Source organism: Vombatus ursinus, unplaced genomic scaffold (assembly GCF_900497805.2).
Source record: "Vombatus ursinus unplaced genomic scaffold, bare-nosed wombat genome assembly UNPS02014807.1, whole genome shotgun sequence".
In the NCBI taxonomy this organism is placed as follows: Eukaryota; Metazoa; Chordata; class Mammalia; order Diprotodontia; family Vombatidae; genus Vombatus; species Vombatus ursinus.
In genome coordinates, this window is record NW_020954585.1 from 32756315 (window position 1) to 32772402 (window position 16088).

Below are 16088 nucleotides of genomic sequence, written 5' to 3' on the forward strand. Positions count from 1 at the left end.
ATCAAAACAGTCCCTCATCTGGAAAATAAAACTTTTGGAACAGGTGCCCGATAAGGTCCCGTTCAGCTCTTTAATCCTCTGAAAGGTTGTAATGAACACAAATGGTAGGAACATATTAGCTTGGTCATTTCGGCCTGTATCATTGCTACGTATTGTGATAAATTTTTCACATACATTGAATGTAGTAGGACATGAGGGCATCGTCAATAGAACATTTATGATTTTTATGTATCCAAAAACCAATCAAGGTTTTTAAAGGACAAGTGTGTGAAGAAGCAGAGGTGTATGGAGAAAAGGCCTAGATTTGAATTTATGTTCAAATCTTGACTTTGGGCAAATCACTCAACCTCTTTGGGTCCCAATTTCCTTATCTGTAAAATTATGTTTTAGTTATGGTTTTTATGGATGAAAATGCATCTATGCTCTCACTGACATTGACTAGATTCTCACAGATTCTTTTCAGCTCTAAATCATATGCTTCTAATAAAAAGATATGTATCTTTAAATGCCAGTCTGGCTCAGTAATAATACTGACAGTAGTTCAAAAATAAGTGTCTTAAGATCATCTGTACTTGAAAAGATCATAATTAAAGAAATAATTCCATAGCCCAGATACAGATTCTTCAAAAGCTTTCTGACTATTTCAATGTCACAGTATATTACTAAACATTGGTAAATATTGCATTTGGAGGGCATGATACATACTGTAAACTATGTATTTACCTATGATTGGACCTTTTATAGGGCCATGTACACAACAGGTGCCTAGTAATTATCAATGATTGTACCTTTTTGTTTTATAAACCATGGAGATGTAAATCCACTTTTCTATGTGACGTTTTGTGGAAATATTTAAAAGCATATCATAATTTAGGTTTGTTTGATATTGTTTAATTTATGATAATTTCTACTTAAGCACCACTAACTTTAAAATAGTTTTATTTCAAGTGTAGACAACTCATACTGCATCTTCTGCTTTTCAGGAAAAACAGAAGCTATCCAAATTCTGTTGTGGCAAATTATTTCACAGTTTAAAAGTAATATCACAGCTGTCTTATTATACAGTACAGCCTGTTACTTTACAGAAAATATCTTTTTTCCTGTGTCCCCTTTCTTATGCTAATAATTAAAGCCATGTACTAACTTGGGCTAAACTTTTCAAAAAAAAATTAATGATTAGCTCCTTACTGACCTAATTTGATGATTCCTTATTATATAGCCATAGTAAGTCATATATCCTGTATAATATTTAAAATATTTTAATTATAGTTTTATATACTTCATTGGATCTGTGATCTTATTGATATGAATAATCTCTTCAACAATAAAATATGCTAATGATTCTCATGTAAAAAATATCAAGTATGAAAGGTAAAAAAATATATTGGGAACAACAAAGGTATTTTCCATTCATTTAAAAAAGATGTTCAATATGCAGTAATACTTGGGCTACCTACTTTTTTGTTGTGACCTAAAGAGATGGTAAGTGTTGGTAATACTTTATTTAAATCTTACTATTAGTTTGAAAATTACCCATGCTATAAGAATTGTATCTTACTTGGATGGTAGCCTATTCATACCGTCCCCTGACTTGTCTTTTTAAGAATGTAATTTTGAATATCTCTAGCCATAGACAAGGTCAAAGAAATGGACAAGGCATCATAAAAAATGTTAGACTTGGATTGTGTGATTCAATTCCTTAATTCATTTGAAAACTAGACCTGATTTATGTCAGAATTGAGTTAAGTATTTGGAAGAAAGAAAAGGGTTTATCTACTAATGTTAAAAATGTAAACATAAATTTTTATATAGGAATGTAACTATCTTAATACATACATTGACATTTCTCTGCTATATATTAATATTTCTTGAAATCAATAATGTGTATTCTTTCCTCAGCACCAATATTTCCATATTTATTTGTAGGAGTAATGATAGGATTAACATTTCCAAATTAATTTTTGCTAGTATTTACAAATTGGTCATTATTATATTTTGTAACTTAGCACATCAAAAATTTTTGAGCACAGAACAGTTTCAGCTCATTCACTAATAGCTCAATGAAACAAGTATTTTGTTGGCTTTCACTCCCAATTCCCAGTGCACCACATGGTAAGTTTCTTTGAAATAGCAAATGATCTTAACTATGGAATTTGAAATGCTTTGCGTAATTCACCACAACTATATCATCAATATAAATGAAAATATTCCCAATCTCAAAATCCAGTTATGTTTTGTTATTAAACAGTCCAAATGATAATTCCTTTTGTGTTTTCTGTGCTCTTTCCCAAACATTTACATCCTACTGAAGTTAATCTAGCTTGCTTTTCTCTTCTTTTCTTTTTTGTTTTTCAGTTCAAAACATCAGGCACTGGTTCATCCACTTTTTTATTTTACTTTTTTTCGTCTCTCAGTACCTAAATAAAAAGAGAGAGGGGGGAAAAGAAAAGTTGGTTTACGTGGTACATTCTGCAGAAATTCAACAGTCATTAAAATTTTCCTATTCTGCTCTTCCTGACATTAGGCACAAGATATAGAAGCAATTTCCTTCTCCCAAATAACAACTGTATGCTTAAGGTGCTTAGTAAATGATCACTAATGATTGATTGAGAAAAGTGGTTATGTCTGATGAGTGCACTTTCAACTTCTAAATGTTAAAACCTATGAAAAATGTATAGAATTGTATAAGTTGGAAAAGAAGTAGCCAGGTGGTGCAGTGGATAGAGTACTGGGCCTGGAGTCAGAAAGATTCCTCTTCCTTTGTTGAAATCCAGCCTCAGACACTTACTAGCTGTATGACCCTCGGCAAGTCATTTAACCCTGTTTGTTCCAGTTTCCTCATATGTAAAATGAGCTGGAGAAGGAAATGTCAAACCACTCCAGTATCTTTGCCAAGAAAATCCTAGAAGGGGTCATGATGAGTCAGACATGACTGAAAAATGACTACACTACTAAAAAGGAAAACTGGAGGTGTTGAGTAGACAAATTCACACTGTAAGATGTGAAGAATCACAATCGTGCCAATAATTATGATTATACTCTGTAAAAGACTGCAAAATATTACAATCACATTGGTAAATTAATTACTATTATGAATAGAATTTGAGGTGAAAGTCATGGTCATGGGTTGAATATGTGAAATAAGAATGTCATTGAATCCAAACTATAAGATATCAATTTTCTAACACTAAATTTTATCCAGGGATGAGAAATTAACATTGAATAATAGAATTTTAGATCAAGAAGGTTTGTTGGGGTCTTCTATTCCAATGACCTCATTTTATTGATGAGAGGCAGCCTGGTGTCATGGATAGAAAGCTGACCTTAGAGTCAGGATGACCTCAATTCAAGGCCCACCACTGGTACATATGGCTGTATGAACAAAGAGGTTTTCTCTACCAATGAAATCACAGTACAGACCAAAAAAAAAAATAATACTTTTCCCCTCTTTTAGTCCACATATACAGTACTGAAGTTCTGGAAAATTATTTCAGATTAAAATATCATATTAGGATTTTATTTTTTTCTAGACACAAATTACCAACCAACATGGCCTAATGGCCATACATACTGAGTAAATACTGAAAATATCTCCTTAAATGTTAATTTCATTTATTAAATTTTGGAAATTGTTCTCTCAAAAAAGACACCCACAAAAGTTGCATCCAGGGATAAGAATTTAATATAGAGTAATAGCATTTTAGATCAGAAAGGGACCTTAGTGATTTTTCTAGTCTGGTCCATGTCCTCATTTTATAGATGAGGAAATTGAGGTGCAAAACATTGTGACTTGCCCCTTCAGCTTCTATACAAGTTGAATTTTGCCTAAGTATTTACATGGAAAGTTCCATTCATGTATTATCACTAGCTGTGTGACCCTGAGCAAGTCACTTAATCTCTGTTTCCCTTAGTTTCTTGATCTGTAAAATGGGGATAATAATAGCACCAACCTTACAGAGTTGTTGTGAGAATCAAATGAGATAATAAATGTAAAGCGCTTAGCATGGTGCCTGGCACATAGTAAGCACTATATAAATGTTAGCTAGTAATAGGAGGAGGAGGAAGAGTAGATACTGCTACAGAAAAGTAAGTCTAATATGTACAAGATATATTGTCACCAACATTTACAGAAATTAAATTCAACTATTTCATTTAGCCACATTTATTATTTTCATTAAAGAAAACCTCAGGTTAATGCTGTTTTTTTCCTGGGTATCAATCAATAAAGTTAGTAGAATATACTTGTAGCTCGCCTTTTCAACACTATCCCAATTTCTGTAAAATGGTTCATCTACTGCTATTGCTCCACTAAACCAAGTTAATAGTGGCATAAAATCTATGGACAGGAATCTTTCTTCTCTAGGATTCTCCCAGCTAGAAATTCTTATTACCCAATATTTAGACATTTTGCCAGTATATATGACATGGAGGCACTTGCAATGCCAGGGAGCATCTTCCTGAGTTATGTTTAATATAATTTCAAGTATTAAGTGTGTTATATGATATTGCAAATGTGAGAGCCTTATATTTAATAAAAAACATCTCATTCCATAACCATACCTGATAACAGTTATTATATTTTATAAAACCTGTGGTCATGAAATCCAATTATGTGAAATTTTGGTTCTAAGCAGAGAAATGAAAACTCTTTGCACACTCATCATTTTGCACAGCCACCCTTACTATCAGTGCAAAAAAAATGGGCCTTAATTATGTAATAATCCTGATTTTGTAACATTTTCTATACTCACAGTTTAAGTTTAGGGGGAGAGAGATACACTTACAGTGACTAAAATATTAGTAATGTCATGATAGACCAGGAAATAACCATATTTGTGAAGAAAATAAAAAAGAGAAGGAACTTACGGTGAAATTGTACAACCAGAGGCATACGCATGATGTCCTGTGTATCGAATGTCACAGCGTACAATATTGTTTGAGTAATCAGACTCAGGCACCAAATAGCTGGGATTTACACTGACCTAATAGAAGTAAATAATATTTATTTATCAGATGTCATTATTATATACAAGTCAGCTGTTTTTTGTTTCCATGTAGGCTAAAACAAGAGGAAATCGTCTTAAATTAAAGCTTGAGCAGCTTAAGTTAGATGGGTTTGTTAAACTTTGAATGAATTACAAAGAAAAATTATACAAGCAAGACGTTTTCTCATCTGTCTGGGTTGGTTTAGATGCGGTCTCAAATGACTCCTCTAAATCAAGTAAAGTCTTATGATGATTTAATATCTGACTCCATACATGTTCACAGAGGCTTGCAATCTAAATACATTTTCAGATTTCACTACCTTCAGAATGTAGTTTCCAGGTTTTACATCTGTAATATCAATCCACTGACAATCTATATCTGCATTATAGGTATCATAGCACCCAGGGCTCAGTCCCTAAAAAAAATGAGAATAGAATGTTATTAGAGTAGTCTAAGGGATATAATCATGTGACACAAAATTTTGTAATAATAGAATTCTGGCAGCAAACTAAATCTTAATAACTAAACACCAAACCAAGGTTAGGTTACTGTTCCAATGTGGGGAAAAACAAAAGTCCACACAACTTAGAACTCTGACACTTCCCACTTAAAAACAAAAGACTCAGATTGACAAACATATCTCATCTGGCTTCTCAGAGTTTCCTGAGTCAACCAAGAAAGTTATAATGTAAAACAATAAAAGCAAACTCACTCCAAAGGTTCTAAAATGTAACTAATCACTAAAATAAAAGTGTTTGATGGGAAACCCCTCTCTGCAGAGTAGAATGTTCATGAAGAGAATGACAATAGACCATGGCCAGAACATTATCATATGATGACACGAAGTGACCCTCAGTACAACAGGGGATGTAGGGATGCTATCGGTATACATTAAAGCACAGCTTCAAGCACAGCTTCAGACTCTTGGCCAGCTTATATGGGCACAAGAAATGAAGCAGTTTATTTTAAGTAATAGGACTCTACAGGGCATGGGACAAAGAGAGAGAACAACAAACAGCCCCAGGCTCTACAGAAGACACAATTAGATGTCACCTGAAAGATATTTTGGAATTGTGCACAATGTAGAATGAATTCCAGGTCACCTTTTATTCATCTGTGCACAGAGATAATATAGTACATATACACCTGCTTATAGATATGCAGCTTATTCTTCTGGGGAACAAACGTTGAAACAATACATGGACTTTAATATATATTCTCTCTCTTTATTTGCTGTGATGTTGTGAGTTCAGAAAAAGATATAACACAAATTTACATCCCTAAGAAGTTGCCTACTCTAGTACATAGATTCACTTTGCAAGATCCCAGCTGCTGATCAGCTTTGGACTGAATTATGTTGATTTACTTTTTTTCCTGCCAAAATTCAGGCTGGAGTGAAATTATATTGTCCACTTACAAACTGGGGCTCCTTATGGAAACACTGACACAGCTTTAACTATGGAAGCACACATTTTCCAACTATAAAACATATGCAAACTGCTTAATTCAGCACTATTTTTTAAAAAACAGTCCCAGATTTCTGCATCTGACATCAATTATCTTTGAAATTTAAAATGTGTACACATGTATGCATGGGAGAGTAACTATACCCTTCTCTTCTTAGATGTATCATTGAAAAGGCAGACTTTTTGGAAAGAACCTTATAAGGAGCTTGCTTTCCCTTTTCCCCTTCAGTTACCATTTTCAACCACCATCATATTCAACCACCGTAATAATGTATTAGCAAGGTGAAGGGGAAAGGTGGTTTTAAATAAATGTGCAAAGTTTGGATGACATTTAAATAATTTAGCAAATTGGCTAAACAATATAGAAAAAAATGTCCCCACACCAATCCACATTACCCACCAATTCAAGAAACTGTATTAAAAGACTATACTGACTCTTACAGTCCTAATTATGATATATGAAGTAGCTCCCATAAAGGATAACGATTATATATACAAACATATACATACATACACACACAGAGGAAATGGAAATGAATGAACTCGCTGTCTCTGTCTCTGTCTTTCTGTCTCTTTGTCTCTCTCCATAGTAATAATGGAAATGAATGAATATACTTGCTTTTTACTACATATATGTCTATATATATCATATATATGTCATATATGTCTATATCATCTGCATCAATATGAAAAGCAAGTCCTTCATTTCCATTTTCCCTGTATTTTTTTACTTTGACAAGAATTTATTATTATTAAATGAAGTAACTCGAAGAAGAAAAATTGCAAGAATAAAAATAGAGATGTCATTTCTTTCTGAGACCAGTAAGCTTGGGGTGTAGGAAGAAATGTCAACTTACTTGTGTGTGTGCTGTACAGGCATATCGTCTGTAGTATCCATAATCACAGGAAGTATCCTCAAGGCAAAAACTTGCTTTATGGCCTTCAGCCACTCTGCTCTGGGTACTGGCATCAAGTAAGTCATAGTGGCTGAATTCATCCATGCTGTGGTAATGTCTGATAGTCCATTCAACAAAGGCATATTAGTTAATTAAAAACTGGATTATACATGAAACAATTCATTCATAGCAACCTAATATCATAGAATGTCTGTCTTCTATAAGACCTTGATCATTGGACCAAAATCTCTTTTCACATTAAAATTGTGATTATATATTTTTAAGGATGAAAAAATATACTAGATTTATTTCTTATTCCATGTATAAAGACAACCATCTGGGGAAATGAATGTTAATACTTTTACTTCTGGAAGGAGGCTTATGATTTTGGTTAATGTTTTTGTATTACATTAAGTTTCTTCATAATAAATAAGTTCTGAATTATTCACTTTTAAGTGGAAGTAGCTGATACTTGACCTTTGGAATAGGTTCATAAATTTAGATCCAGAAGAGAGGTCATCTAATCCAACTTACTCCTTTTCAGGTAAGGAAACTGAGGGCCAGAAGAATGAAGTGACTTTCCCAAAGTCACACAGGTGGTAAGCAGCACAGCTGTTTTTGAAACACAGGTCTTCTGACTCCAAACCCAGTACCTCTTCCATTTTACTGTCTGGATGCTGCTGTCTTTTCTTTCAAAGAGCACTGACTAATATTTCCTTTTGACAAGAATGTTGGTGACAGTTTAAAGTTTTGTTTGTTTTGTTTTTAAACATAACACTTCTGTAGCCAAACTTACTAGTATCTGATTTTCTACAGGAGAGGTTTTAATTCCTAAACTGACAGAAAAGAGGATGATATTAAGCCATCAGCTATCAACAGGCTAAGAGGGATCTCTTGCAAGTAATCTGTAAATTGGAAATTAAGTTTTTATGTTACCCTTTTTGCCAGCATTTAAATGAAGGGTGAGATAAGGAATTTACCCAATGTTTTCCTTATTGCCATCATCACCATGAAAGTAAATACTTTCTCACATTACAGGAACAGAAATCAAGTTGACTTTTACAAATTAAAGGAGTAGACATTTAAAATGGTAATCAAGTTCAAACAGGGATGGCTGGAAGGGAGAACAAAGAAAACATGCTCGGAAAAATAAAAATGAGGAATAAATGATTATTCACAATGGCATCCAAAAAAAATTGAGTATCCAAGTGGGCCACAAAGTAAGCACGATGTGGAATACTTGTTAAATGACTAGGTAACGTCAAGAAACTGTAAGGCAATCTTCCCTTTAGGCTCAATACTTAGCTTCAGATGCATAACAGAGAGAAAATTTAGAGAGGCAGAAGATATGGCAGTATCTTCAAGTTTAAAATTGGAAGGATGGCATGATTTGAGTTGGCAGTGGAGCAGACTATTATTTTCTGTTTTCCTGGAAATACTTTTGTGAAATTAAGGAGACTAAAAACTGTTTACAAGATATCTATGCATTTTTGGTTCAGACTTATGATTTCATTGGTTCAGAGAACTCTCAATGTGGAAACTCTATCAATGCTGGTCTCAGCAACTGTTCTGCAACTTATAGCCTTAGAAAGTTGCCTGGGACCCTCTTGTGTCAAATGATTTGCACATGGTTAGTCAAATAGATAAATAAAGATATATGCATATATGTGTGTGTGTATACATGCATACACACATGCATATATAAATAAATATATATAGATATGTATTGTGTATACATATGTGCATATCTATCTATTATAAGACTAAAGTCTTCTGGAGTGCAAAGTCAGCTCTCTATCCACTATTTCATCTTGGCTACTTATGAGTATTTTATTGAATACTTGTACCTTTTAATTCATTAATAAGGAGAAGAAAGGGAAAATGTTTTATCTCCCATCAGTATTAAAATACAGCATAAAGTTTTATGACAGATGGCCAATGGCCATTTTGCTGTAGTTGGAGAAGGAGAAGGAGAAGGAGAAGGAAGGGAATCTATTTTTGTGGAATAAATTTGGTATCTAACCTTTCCATTAAAAAAATGGAACTTCATTGTAACTTCCCAAGTAATTAAGAAACTTTTGAACCAGATATTAAGCAACTGCTTTCTCTCTCAAGTATGGAAAGAACACAAAGAAGATTTTAAATTACTGAAAAATACTGGGTGAAGGTAAGAAAGCATCATCCGTCATATTAGTAAGTTGAAGCATATCTGTCATGACATGTACCAAGGTGAAAACTGAGAAGGAAAGATTTAAGATACTATTCAATGATCAGCACACTCACTGGTGACAGCTGTGCCACTCCCATGAATATCTTGGTCTGCTTGGTAAAAAATCTGACGTCCCTTGGTTTTTCACTCGTTGGGGAAATCTTAGCAGCACTCGGTTATCATAATCTCTGACATCTGACCTGTATGCTGAACTGCAGTTGTGGAAAAAAATAGTCATAATATAGTTATAGTGATTTCCTGCTCACCCCTCTCCCTTCCCTTCTCATAGGGAAATAAATATATGGCACTTAAAAGCCAGATAGATAAAAGGGCAACCATTACCCCCAAATTTTGTGTGTAATATACAGTCAATTAAAAAAATAAAATCAATGAATGAAGAAATTATCCCAAAATCACAGGTAAAAGAGGAATCTATCAATATTTTTCAGGGAACCCCAGTCCACCAAGGCAGATCTAGATGGTAACACCTCTATGATTTAGTAGATAAGTCTTGGGAAATTATCCAGGGCAAAGAGGTCACGCATCTGCTAAGAGTCAAAAGTCAGGATTAGAATCCCATTTTTCCTGATGCTAAGTCTATCACTAACCCATGCTACTTCTCAGTATTGGATAAATAAATGCTTAATAAAGGCTCCCATTTATGTGATGTATTATTGTTTATGAAACAATTACCACAAGAACTCTACGAAGTAGGTAGGGCAAGTATTATAATTATTGAGGTTCAGATAAGTTCTTGCCAGTGGTCACAAAACTAGCAAGTGCCACATCTAGGACTCAAGTGCAGGTATTTAGATACTGGGTCTAAGTCTGTCATTAAAATAAGGTTCAAATTATACAGCTAGTTAATAAAGTAAATACTATTTAAATCTGTTCGGTCCATGAGAAAGCACTACAGTCACACAATATTGTAAAAGACACTGCAGTACTGCTGGAGGCTCATCTCTTTTTCCTTTCCTTCCTTTGGTAGAAGCAAGAAGTACCAGCAGAAAGGCCAAAATCAGCCAAAGCAAAAGAATAAACAAACTTAAGAGGTATTGGGCCCAGCATCCCCAAATACTGACAACTACCATGATTAGTAAATAGAGAGATAGTGTGGAGCACTGAACAGAGAAATTTCCTCCAGTCTGAAAGACTAGGCAGGTGGGGACGCTATGGCCTAGAGGCCACATGTGACCCTCTAGGTCCTCCAGAGCGGCCCTTAGAGTGAATCCAAACTTCCCAAGGATTTGTTCTGTGAAGTTTGGATTCAGTCAAAGAGTCGAACTTGAGGACCTAGAAGGCCACATGTGGCCTCCAGGCTGCAGGTTCCCCACCCCTGGACTAGGGTTTAAATGGAACCTCTGACATATACTGGCTGTGGGACCCTGGGTAAATCACAACCTCACAGTAGCTCTGGGTACTTTCCTGCTTAGAAGAGGAAGTTCTTCTCCAGGACCTTCTTTTATTTGTGTAATAAAATTACATATTCAGTAAAAATAAGTATTATGGGGTATATAACATAACTGAAATATTTAGTTTTTATGTGCAAATGTATTCTAAGTTTAACTTCATTTCTATCCTTTTTTTGAAATACAAAAAAAAAAAAATGGTTGCACTACGCTGGTTGAAAAGGCACATTTTTAAGCCTCTTAAGGCTTGCCCTACTTTGCAGAGTTATAACTCCAGATACATTTTTTGGGTTAGTCTTGGAGTATGCTACCATTCTCTGAAATGCCAAGGAATTTCTTCTTAATGTTAACTTTTTTTTTTTTTTTGGGTGGCACCTCCTAAAGCATCTAGGGCTCCCTCTATTGGCTGTTCAGCAGCAAAACCTAACAAACCCTGCTCACCAAGTTAAGGGTCCTTATTCTAAAGCTGTTGAAAAAGAAAAGCTTCAAGGCTTGTTGAAGTAAAACCAGAACATGTTAATTACAGCTACGACCAAAAGAGGAAAAAAACAATCTTTGCCAAGTGAATGAGACCACAGTAGCAAACATACTTTTCAGTCTTCTAAGAGGTCATTAACATGCTCTATAATTACGTTTTGGGGTTTTTTTTGGGGGGGGAGGGTCAAATTATAGATGTTTTATTCAATTTTACTGGGAATGGCTGCTTCCCATAGTAGTGTGTGGGCTCTTTTATCAGGTCAAGGACAATTTCTTTTTCTTTAATCATGTCAACAAGACCCCATTGCTTTTGACTCCAAAGATCCTGGAGGAAGTAAACAGACAGTCTTAATCCAAGCCACACTCTTCCTCTTCTGCACAATAGTTGGAGAGATCAAGAGCAAGGGCCCACCAAAAAAGCACTCTCTTCGGTCTCATCATCCCCAGCTTGTCCTGGCTTCTTCACTTCCCATCTCCCACCTCTCCAGGACCCCAGCTGCTACAGGCAACACTCCGGGAGGAGAGAAGCAGAGCAGAGAGGCAGAGAGCCCGCATTAGGGTCAGTTGAAGACCCCAGCCCCTACCTGGCAAGGCAGTTTTCCTCCGCAGCACATCTCAAGTTGTACATGGACGTCCTCTGCACGTACGTGGACGCCTGAATGTAGTAGGGATCTGGCACCAGGTCTGGGAGACCTGCAAGTCGGCCAAGAATAATCAGAAATCCACCACCACCTTGAAACCCTGTTACTAACCTCGGCTTCCTGTCTAGCCTTACTACCCATTCTTTTCTCCAAACTCTTCCTCCCTGAACTGGATCCTTTCCACTAACACCCTTGCTTGTATTGAGACTAGGTAGAAGGAGGGATGGAAGCAGGAGAAAAGAAGACAAATAATGGGGGAATTTTTGCGAGTGATTATGTGGCAGTCTTTTGTGATGGTCAGGAAGTCTTATAGGAACGGGTGCGGCGTCCTGGCTGAGTCGGGTCTTTAGGCTTCCCTCGAGAAGAGCAAGGTGGGCTGTTTTTGCCGGGGCAGGGGCGGGGAGGAGGGAGATATCTCGAATTTTTTGCTTGTCGGCTTATTTGTGATTGTCACTTACCATACTGGAAGTATCCAGTCCCATAGCCAGGTCTGTACCTGCTTCCTGGACGTGGTCTCTCGTAAGTGTCATAGTAGTTGTAATAGGGATTGTCGTCTGAGTACTTGTAGGGGTTGTAGGGGTCATCGCCCACCATGCCATCCACTCGGCTGGGACCTCTCAGGTTGCTTAGGGTGGGGCGGCTACCCTCAGGGGTTTGGTTGCTGTCCTGGGCCGCAGGGCTGGAGCCCCGCGTTCGGCCCCCGGGGCTTCTGCTAGTGGTGGCAGTGTTAGCGGGGGAGGTGGACGCCGACGGTCCGCCCTGGTGCCGTTGCCCAGACGGCTGATAACCAGCCTGGAACCAGTGCCGTGCCGCCGGCTGTCTCCTGCTGTTCGTGCTGTCGTGGACCGGAGCGCCTACAGACGGCAGCGGGCGAGAGCGCGGAGAAGTGCTGTTGTTTCTGAGCAGCAGGACCGGAGACTGGCGAAGCGAGGAGGAGGCTGAGGAGGGGGCGGAGGAGCCAGCGGCCGAGTCCCTCCGGCGCGGAGGCTGGTACTCAGAGCCCAGGCTCAGAAGGCTGAACACCTGCCCATTGTTCTCCCACTGAATCCTTTGCCTCCATACGGCTGGGGGAGGAGGGTCTCGTCGGGGCTGCTGGCAGGCCACTTGCAAAATGTAGCCCAAGTGTACGCACAGATGAAACCGAACAAGGATAACTGCGGATGAAGGGAAATGCATCTCTTTCTCTCTCCTTTAATCTCCACAGACACGAAAAGGCTTGCTTAAAGAAATAAAAACAGGGAGGGGAAAAAAAATCACTTGTGAGGGAAGGAAAAACCGTCTACCGACGTCTTTCAACAGCTACCTAAGGAGCACCAAGGATAGAGTATAGACTGTAAAAAATAAAACAGACAACGCGGATGTGGCGTCTTACCCGTTCCCCCCCCTTTCCCAGTGTTTATAGAAGAATGATGGGGAGAAGAGCAGAAGCAATAGCGGGTGGGCAGCCTCTCATCGTAGTCGTCCTGCTTTTGCTGGTGTCTGGAGTGAAAGAAGGAGGAGGAGGGATGCGAGATTTTAAACTTTCTGGCACATTTGCAAAGTTACACAAGCGTTTCTTGGCAGGGCTGCTCCTATGCTATTTGTTCACGTAATGCGATTGGAAACGTGCAAGTCTGACAGTTCCTCACATCTGCCCCCTCCCTCCTAACCACCTCCCCCCAAGACACGTTGCACATAGAGAGATTTCTTTAAGGGGAAAGAACAAAAAAAGAATACGTATCCAGCGAGAGACACACGCGACCCACATCTTAATCTTGGGCGAACATGCAGGAATTTCAGTGGACTCAGACACACTCAAGCAGCCAGACCATGAGAGTGTGCCAAAGTATGCAGAGGGAAAAATGCTATTAGGTCATCAAACACAGGAAAGACTGGAAAGGGGGAGGTAGGAAGACTTAGACTTGATGGGAGTGGAGGGAACATGTTTTGGGGAAAATATTCTGGCTAAGAATTCCCTGTTCAGGAGGGGGAACAAAGCATATTTCCCAATACACTCTCAGTTATGGGAAATCCTCTCATCCTGTAAACTCTGAGCTATCAAGTTTTGTTTTTCTGTGTGTAGGTAACATGAGAAATGGGTTACAAATTCATCTCCTGCAGTGAAATTTCTAAGTGAATTTTCACATGGGAGAAGGACAGTTGACTCTGAAGTCCATAACCAGAATAAATAAACCCATCTCCCTTATTCAAAAACTAAACCCAGAGGTCTGCTTTTATTGGAATGCTAAAAATTATCTTTCATCTTGACAGTGCGTTTTAAGAAGAGGTTGTTAAACAGGGATTGTTCAGAATTCGGCTGTAAATTAACGTCTGAACTGAGATTCCCTTCCCTACCCCCTCCTTCTATATAGGGGAGAAGGATTTTGTTTGGTTTATTTTCTGTGAGTATTTATTAAATGTTCAATGCCACTAATATATCAATGACAAATAATAGGAGACATCAAGATTTCTGTCTGAAAAGCCTCCAAACCAAACAAGATTTTCCCAAGGATTGGGAGTGTCCTTAGTGGGAAGGAGAATGGGAAGAAGGGTCAGTAATTCTGACTGGAATTAGTTGGCAAATGGAATATGCCTGCTCACATGTCACTTTTATATTTTAGCAGTGCTAAAAACTTTTCAAAAGAAAAATGACACTAAAAGGTGAATACTTGTAAAGTATTGATCAAAATAAGATTTTTAAAATAACTCATTTTATTGGTGCCTTTTTGTTTGTATATCACACATTCATTTCTGAATGTAACTCAATTCTGTGTGCTCCCTAGTGAGCCATTGCTTATAACAAAGATTTTTAAAAGAAAGAGGAAGAAAATTTGTTTTATTTTATTTTATTTTAACAAAACAGTTATGGTTTCCCACTTCAAAGAAGGAAGGTATGTTTTCTTAATTTTTCTGTGGTCGGGCTTGGTCATTGTCCTTCCATGTCCTTTAGGGTTTTTTGGTGGTGGTTGTTCTTTTCAGTTACACTGTGAAGACTGGGCTAGTTTTTTTTTTCACCCTAAAAGGTAATGAAACCACTCTCCATATTTAATTGATCCAACAATTCTCTATTACATGGCTCCCGGGTCACTAGGTACAAAAACAGATCCTTGGGCTTCATACACGCTTCTCTCCCTGAAGGTGACCATGAAAAATATGGAATCAAAGAAACCGTGTCCAACTCAGTCAATTCTGTATCCTTACTGAGCAGCTTTTCTGTGCTAAAGCTCCTTTTGTTAACTGTCAGATGTTCTACAAAGTCTCATTTTGTTCCAAACCTGAATTAGTCTGAGTTGGGCCTGACCTAGAAAAATTTTCATATCATCATTTATATTATTTTCTTAGTTCTGCTTATTTCACTTTGTACCAGTTCATATAAGTCTTCTAATGCTTTTCTTGATTCTTCATATTTATAGTTTCTTTATAACATATTCATATTCTATTTTATGTTATCACAATTTATCTCTAATTAATTGCTACCAAAAAGAAGTATATAGATATTTGGGGTCATATTGAGTTGGGGCTAGGTTCTGTTGGACTTTAAATGCTAAAAAGAGGAGAGAAGTGATGAGGGCTTCAGAGTAGTGACTGTGAAAGGTGAGAAGGAATAGATTTCTTAAAATGCTGGGAAGATAGAAACTACAAGCTGTCAACTTTTTGGATATGTAGGATGAGTGAAGGTAATAGTTTGGGTCCAGCATATATTTTCAGATTTATTTCTCCTCACTCCCCTGTCACAACTTATCTTCTTCATTTAACATAGCTTCTTCTTAATTCTAGACAATCAACAAAATAATAAATAAAGCCCTGATTTGTAGTATTTGACAATTTCAGAGATGTAAATACACATTGAACATTGAACTATCTGTTTTTGGCAGACTCTAGCACATCTCTGGTTGTATACTCTCCAGAATATAATCTTCCTGAGGTCATGTAATTTTTGCCTTCTCCTCCTTCTCTTTCCTCTTCTTCTTCTTCTTTTTCTTCTTCTTCTTCTTCTTCTTCTTCTTCTTCTTCTTCTTCTTCTT

General features: G+C 37.1%; 1 protein-coding gene across 3 annotated transcripts; it reads right to left on the reverse strand.

The window, feature by feature from the left end:
- Positions 1 to 1895: 1895 nt before the first annotated feature.
- On the reverse strand, positions 1896 to 13902 carry LOX (lysyl oxidase). 3 transcript variants are annotated; one of them, XM_027875111.1, is made up of 9 exons: positions 13830 to 13902; positions 13457 to 13563; positions 12543 to 13299; positions 12028 to 12136; positions 9632 to 9769; positions 7310 to 7466; positions 5306 to 5401; positions 4867 to 4982; positions 1896 to 2417 (listed from the first exon to the last, which is right to left on the reverse strand). In XM_027875111.1, the coding sequence occupies exons 3-9, from the start codon at positions 13258 to 13260 to the stop codon at positions 2411 to 2413; spliced, it is 1341 nt and encodes a 446-aa protein (XP_027730912.1). In that variant the 5' UTR covers positions 13261 to 13299; positions 13457 to 13563; positions 13830 to 13902; the 3' UTR covers positions 1896 to 2410. The 3 variants fall into 3 exon arrangements, with proteins under 3 accessions (XP_027730912.1, XP_027730911.1, XP_027730913.1); XM_027875110.1 differs by having other exon boundaries at positions 12543 to 13303; XM_027875112.1 differs by lacking the exon at positions 1896 to 2417 and having other exon boundaries at positions 4863 to 4982; positions 12543 to 13303.
- Positions 13903 to 16088: the final 2186 nt, after the last annotated feature.

What these genes read in the sequence shown, in the direction of transcription:
- LOX (XM_027875111.1), bottom strand. Translation starts at nt 13,260, where the DNA reads ATGCATTTCCCTTCATCCGCAGTTATCCTTGTTCGGTTTCATCTGTGC. An exon ending in GACTGGATACTTCCAGTATG is followed by an intron (nt 12,137 to 12,542) that starts GTAAGTGACAAT and finishes GCCGACTTGCAG; the next exon opens with GTCTCCCAGACCTGGTGCCA. An exon ending in CTGGAAACTACATTCTGAAG is followed by an intron (nt 4,983 to 5,305) that starts GTAGTGAAATCT and finishes TACTTCTATTAG; the next exon opens with GTCAGTGTAAATCCCAGCTA.